A 6676-nucleotide genomic window follows, 5' to 3' on the forward strand; every position below is an offset into this window, starting at 1 on the left:
AAGTCAGGACCGAGCCTCCTGGAAACTAAAGCCAAGAAAGACTTCACTTGATTAATAAGAGGGCAGCAGTGACCAGGCCTCGCGGCACACACTTGTAACATCAGCACCCTGGATCACTGTAAAGTGGTGACCAGCCTGGACTACAAAGTGAGTTCAAGGCCAGCCTGAAACTGCTTAGTGAAACACTGTCTCAAAAAGACAAAAAAAGGTTTTAAAAAGTGTCATAGTCTGTACCCTTTTTTTTAAATGTCTGGGGATGTTTACTATTAAATAATGGTCACTGAACAAGAACGGTCACATTGGTCCCAACCAGTTTTATTTAAAAAATGTTAAAAAGATGATCATCAACATAAAAATTTACAAGGACTCCCAGCGAAAACCAAAGGTATCAAAACCTTTTCATCTGAACCACTGTTTCTGTAAATTTCTTTGAAAATCTGTGTAATTGTTTTTCATTATATAAATAGGACATAGAAAAAATTGCCAAGTACCAAATCATGTTCCGCAGAAAATTAAAAGTACGTGAAATTCATGACCCAGACAGTGTTTCTTTTCTCTCCCCAGCGTATGCGCTGCACGTCTACCTTCACCCAAGCGGTACCCAGCCAGAGGCTCCTCCCTCTTTGTCCCGGTACCCTGCTAGGGCCCCAGAACTCTCAATGCAACCTAAGCACAATCTGTTACAGATACCAGAGTCATTACAGACATTATCACATTCGTGATGCAATTAAAGCCTCCGGAAACAATGAGGTGCCCTGAAGGGTAGACTGTCCCTCCACCAGGCCAGGCCTGCAGCTGTCACTCCTACTGTCCCATCTCCTATCTCCTTCTGACTCTGTAAATACAAACCTTCTCAGTCCCATGCCACCCACCCCAACACGTTCACATTTCTCATTTGACCGCTGCACGTTAGGAAACAGCCTGCTGGGCACCTCCTGCTCCCCATGAACACACATATCACGTCCCAGCTTAAAATCCTCTGCCCCAGGAAGAGACGACCAGCTCCTGACCAGGCTCAGAACTGCCCCTTCATCTCCACTCCTTCCACTGCCCCTTCCCGCGCTCCTCCAAGACTATATTTTGGCTTTCTGGTTCCTGCTCCAGCACACTGGCCTGCCTCCCTGATTTATGCCCAATTATCTTTCCACTGTTACTTCTTAAGCAAGGCTTCTCAGCTCAATGAAGGAGGTCGGGTCACCTGCATACGCTCTGCTGTGTGGTGCACAGGTCTTAGCCGGGTGTGGTTTCACGCCTACACATATGCTGTGTGTTTATACATTTATTTGCCTCCTGCGCGCGCGCATCCCCTGCCTCCCGCACATCTGATTTCCGATCACTGCACCCCTAGTCCTCGAGGTCTCGTAACCCCGTGCCAGGCATTTTGGAAGCCCTCAGTTGCACTGACTGAGACGCCTCCATCCCAGCAAGTGTGGAGTTGCTAGGTTAAGGCTTACTAATAACACGATTGCTCAACTCAATGGTTTATTCCTATTAAGTCACAGGCAACAGAAGTATTGCTTAGTTGTGTACGAAGCTTTATTTTACAAAATGGCAAGCTTTACCTGCACCAACAGAGGAATGATTTGTAAAAGTCACTGAATGCACTGTTCTATAAAATAAACAAACCATGCATAAAGCCAAAATGCACCTAGATTATATCTGTAGTCTCAAGTATCAGGTTTATTGGGGAACTAATATTTTTTTTTAAATCTTCTACATAGGACAAATATTATAATCTATATTTTGCATAGACGGCACCTGAGACTTAGGGACAAGTAGGTGACAGAATCAGAAGCACTCAAACCCCAGCCTCGTCTCCATCCCCCCACTCCACCCCCTCCCCGCACCTCCAGGGTCTCGGTCTCAGCTCCCACCCGTGCCCCCTCTACCCTCGGAGAGCCAGCCGTCTCGGAAGGAATACCAGGATCATCTGTGGTCCGCGGGAGTCCCGGAGAGTCCCCACCGCCTCCTGCGCGCAGTCGCGGCCCAGCGGCCTTGGAGGCCGCGGGCGAAGCAGACCCCGGCGCAGGCGGGTCCAGCCGCTCAGAGCCTGGCTGAGGCGGCGGCGGCGCGGACCGAAAGCAGCTCGGCTGGGCCCCCCGCCCCCGCCCACCCGCGGCGACCACCCGGCCTCAAAGACCCGAATCCCCGGACCGGCCGAGAACAGCTGGGCCGCCCAGCCCTCCCTCGCCCCGGGCCCTTGCGGCGGAGTGAATCCGGTCTAGGAACCCGGCGCTCCGGGGTCTAGGCGCTTTGCAGAGTGCGACGCGCACAGTTAGGTCCCCGCAGGAGAGGGGGGGCCCCATTCCGACTTCGGAATGAACACATGGAACGCATTAATGGCAGTGGTGAAGTATAAAAAAGAACCCCTCAGCCTGGGCGCCGATCAGGCCCCCTTGGGCGCACCAAGTCACTCGGCCGTCTGGTTTTCGGGGCCCTGGGAGAAGCAAGGAACGGTAGGGACACGGAGAGGCTCCAGGTCCTGCACCCCGTGACCCTCGCGGAACAGCGGGGTCGGGCCCCAAGCGCTGCAGCCGGCCTTTCCGAGCCCGCGAGGAGACGCCGCCCGGATTGTGCCCGAGATCCACCGAGCGCCTCCACACCGAGCTTTGTCTTCCAGAGCGCTGGTCCCTTCTATCCCCGGCAGCCCAACTCTTCACAGCTGCTCTGATAGGGCCATCAACCCCGCGGTGGCCTCCATTGGGCCGCGACAGGACCCAGGGGAAAACAGGGCCCCTGGGGGTGGGGGCGCCGAGAACCTGAGAACGCGCGGCTCCCGCCGTGCCCGCGGAGGGCCGGGGGAGCGGGGCGCACAGCGGGCAGTGTCCTCGGCCCTGCCTCGCGCCCTTTTGTACCTTTGAGCGGTGCAGCCAGGTCTGGTCGCTGTGGCCGCGGTAGAACGCGGTACCCGGCCTCAGTCACCCCGTGCAGCGCGCGCCCGCGACGCGCCCGGGCCCCGGGCGTCTTGTGCCATCGGATCGCGCGGGGCCAGCGCCGTGCACTGCGGGGCCCGGCGACCGGTCATCGGCTATCACCGACTGCGCTTTTCGCCCGTCCTTCCCTCTAGACCGCGCTTTGCACGAGAGGCGGATGTGGTGACCCCACCATCACCACCACCTAACGCAAAAAATCATAAAATCTTAGCTGTGACTCCAGACCCTTCGTGTCCCTCTCTCGGGCATCTGTTCCCCGAAAGCAGTGACCGAAAAGTAAAGATTGGCCGAGAGATGGTTAAAAAAAAAAAAAATGCTGGCAGGATTTCCGCCAGCACCCCAAGAACTACACATCCCAGGGAGCCCGGGGCGGGCCGCGGCCGTCCACTCGGAGAAAGCCTTACTCAACAGGGCCGACGCGCAGCCAATCCCTCGCGGGGCACCTGGGCCGGAGCCTGGGACAGATTCGCCCGCAAAGGGTGTTCGGGCGGCTGGGGTGACACAAGTTCATCGCTGTCCCGAGGAACAGGGTTCTTGTCCCTTTCTGTAGAGCCTTGGTGGCATCCCTTCACCTGGCCTTGCCGACAGCCGAGGGTGACTTCCTGCGCCCTGCCCCGCTCGCTCGGCGGTTCTTGGGAGCCCAGCCAGCCGCCCTGTGACCGCGCCGCGCTGCTCACCCTCTTGTTCATCGGGGGTCATTTCCAGAGTCTGTCTTGTAAATGTTTAGCATTGTGCAGCGTTGCTGCTTTTTTCTGGGGACTGTTGCAGCGCTTGCCGAGGCCGGCGGAGAGGGGCAGCTGAGCCCAGAGAAGAGCGAAGTATGGGGCCCCGGGCTGAAAGCGGACGTCGTCCTGCCCGCCCGCTACTTCTACATTCAGGCGGTGGACGCGGCAGGGAGGAGGTGAGTCGGGACGCGAGTCCCGGAGCAGGATCGCAGCTAAATATCACTTTTCTTCCTTCAAGTTAAATCAGCCCCAGAATTATATCCACAGCATTTACCATTCCGGTTACTGGATCGATCCCCAACTAGTTCTGTCAACCTTCTCCGACCCGATTTGTCTCTGTAGCTTTAGAAATAATTCTGAATAATACGTTAAATACTATTACATTACACAATATAGCTTTTCTTTTAGCTGTCTTGCTAAGGATACCCACATTATTAGGACAAAACAAAGTTTCTCCATTCTGCTGAAAATACTGTTTCTATCCCTACTTTTAAGCCCAGTTGTTAGAGATGTGATCTGCTGCGTGGCACTCCAGGGTTGCTGAATTCAGGGTAACTGATCAGTATGTTCTGAAACTTAGAAATGATAAATGAAGTTCTATGAAAGTATATGTGTATCTCCCATATATGACTGTAACAGGAGTTTGTTATTCATTCCAGCGAATTCAATGCATTAAAATTAGACTTTGAAACTTGTTCTTGTACTTGCCCTGCTTCTGATGATTTTTCACTCTTGGTGGGTGCCACCCACGTATAGTTTATAGGTAACAATATTGGAAGTAAAAAGATTGTCCAAGGCAGAGGAAGGTTATAAATTCTGCCATCTGGCTATAAGATAGTAAAGTTGGAGAAACTAAATGCCATCTTGATAGCAAGATCATGCACTCCAAAACACCACTGTCGCTGAGATGGTACGATGTCTATGCATTTTTGCCCGTGGCTGAGTGTGATTTATAATACTGGCATTTTAAGTCATCACTGGAAACACCATTTGATCACAGATTTAGAGATTTGATGGGCATAGGATAAATACTTGGTGGGCTGATGGGAATATTGTTATAGTGGAACGCATATTTCTAAGCTTAATGCAGGTGAAGAGTTCTGACATGTCCCTTTGTGGTTGTCTAAAATGAAATCGTACTGCTGTCTTGGCCACTGTCATCCTCTGTGTTTATCTTTTTCCCTTAAACTTCTAATCTTCTGTTCATTCTGGCACTAAAACACGGAGACGCAGCTCCTGCCTACAGCAGGAAGGGTGTGGGAGAGAGCCGTACGGATGACACACCAGACTGCACGCTCACTGTGCACTTGTCGCTTACAACAATCTTTCTATCTCATGGCTTTTCCCATCACAGGTTCACATCCTCTCCAGGTGAAAAGGTGTTCCAGGTTAAAATCTCAGCACCAGATGAGCAGTTCACTCGCGTTGGAGTCCAGGTTTTAGACCGAAAGGATGGGTCCTTCATAGTGAGATACAGAATGTATGCAAGCTACAAAAATCTGAAGGTAGAAGTTAAATTCCAAGGTCAGCATGTGGCTAACTCTCCATATATTTTAAGAGGTAATTTGAAATATAATTTTATAGCAGTACTATTTGATGATACACCCTATGGCTGTTTCCTACCTGGAAAGCTGATTAGGAGTTCTGGTAAAAGAGAGAAACCTCTGTTTCCAAAGGGGATATATTTCACTAAAGAACAAGTAACTATTAGAGAATTCTATTGCTAAAGATATAATGTTAACAAAAATAGTGAGATTATGTAGGGCCAACGAGATAGCTCAGTGGATTAAGCACCTGCTTAGGCAAGCACAGGGACCGGGATTCCATCCCTGGCACCACATGCTACGCCGGCCCTAGGAGGATCAATATGAGTCTGACCTGCATAGTGCGACGCTGTACCAAATATGTAAAATAATAATAAGTAAGATTATGTGTATAATTATGCAGGATACCTAGAAATATAAGAATTAAGTAAATGGTGATTGGTAGTGGAATTTAGTAGATCCCTTTAGGAAAGGCCAGTTGGTTTCTGTCCCCCTCCCAGTGCCATTTCTCTGGGGGATTCTCTGGTGTTTTCTTATGTAGGATGCGAGTTACCCTCAGCCGAATCCTTCCCTAGCAGAGGAGACAAAAATCCCAAAATAGGGGATTTGGGATAAACCTTTTTAAGGGTCTAGGTTCCTTAGCTACCTTGCACCAGGACCACAAGGGAACCTGCAAAACCTTAAAAAATTATTGTGCTTTCACCTATTGCCTGGACCAAGTGAGAATCAGAGGGTTTCAGAAAGAAATGGAAAAAATATCTATCTATCTATCTATCTATCTATCTATCTATATATATCTTCAATTCAACTACATTATGTTAATATTATTTCTATAAATATTAATTAATTAATTTAGTATTACTGAAGTCGACTGGTTTGAAGATTACCTTTTCTTTATATTTTTCTTCAAAAACATTTCTAAAGGTGTAGAGCCAGGCACAAGTGTGGCTGTCTGTAACCCTAGCACTTTGAGTGGCAGAGGCAGGAGGGTCACGAATTCAAGTCCAGCCTTAGTGACTTAGTGAGAGCCTATCTAAAAATCAAAAATAGAGAGTGATACTGGGGATGTAGCTCAGTGCAAAGGTGCAAGATTCAGTCCCCAATACCATAAGCACATACAAAAGAGTAATAGGAACTCTTTGTTTACTTCTGTTGTTATTGATGATTTACCCATTGAGAAAAGCACCTTAGGCACTTAAAGAAGTGGTTTATATAAAAGCCCATTGGAATATTCAAATAACTTTCACTGAAATAGGGCCACTCCTCCATAGTCTTTTACCAATATTTGATGATTTTTTTTTTTTTTTTTTTTTTTTTTTTTTGTGGAACTGGGGATTGAACTCAGACCCTTGTGCTTGCCAGGGAAGCGCTCATTCTACTGAGCCATCTCCCCGGCCCTTGATGATTGTTAGGCATATCAGACATGATAAATAATAGCCCTGTCGAACATAAGGTAGCACCAGCTAGCTTTGTC

The 6676-nt window shown here is 49.4% G+C and overlaps 1 protein-coding gene across 1 annotated transcript; it reads left to right on the top strand.

Annotated features, from left to right (window-relative positions):
* The first annotated feature begins 3342 nt into the window (after nucleotides 1-3342).
* Nucleotides 3343-6174, top strand: LOC111816757 (KDEL motif-containing protein 1-like). Its single transcript, XM_023715192.1, has 3 exons — nucleotides 3343-3834; nucleotides 5013-5218; nucleotides 6167-6174. The coding sequence occupies exons 1-3, from the start codon at nucleotides 3653-3655 to the stop codon at nucleotides 6172-6174; spliced, it is 396 nt and encodes a 131-aa protein (XP_023570960.1). The 5' UTR covers nucleotides 3343-3652.
* Nucleotides 6175-6676: the final 502 nt, after the last annotated feature.

Source organism: Octodon degus, unplaced genomic scaffold (genome assembly GCF_000260255.1).
Source record: "Octodon degus isolate 3935 unplaced genomic scaffold, OctDeg1.0 scaffold00039, whole genome shotgun sequence".
Classification (NCBI taxonomy): domain Eukaryota; kingdom Metazoa; phylum Chordata; class Mammalia; order Rodentia; family Octodontidae; genus Octodon; species Octodon degus.

Excerpts from the sequence above, each read along its gene's own strand:
- LOC111816757 (XM_023715192.1), top strand. The coding sequence starts at position 3,653 with ATGTTTAGCATTGTGCAGCGTTGCTGCTTTTTTCTGGGGACTGTTGCA. Across the intron at positions 3,835-5,012 it reads GTGGACGCGGCAGGGAGGAG|GTTCACATCCTCTCCAGGTG; the intron begins GTGAGTCGGGAC and ends TTCCCATCACAG.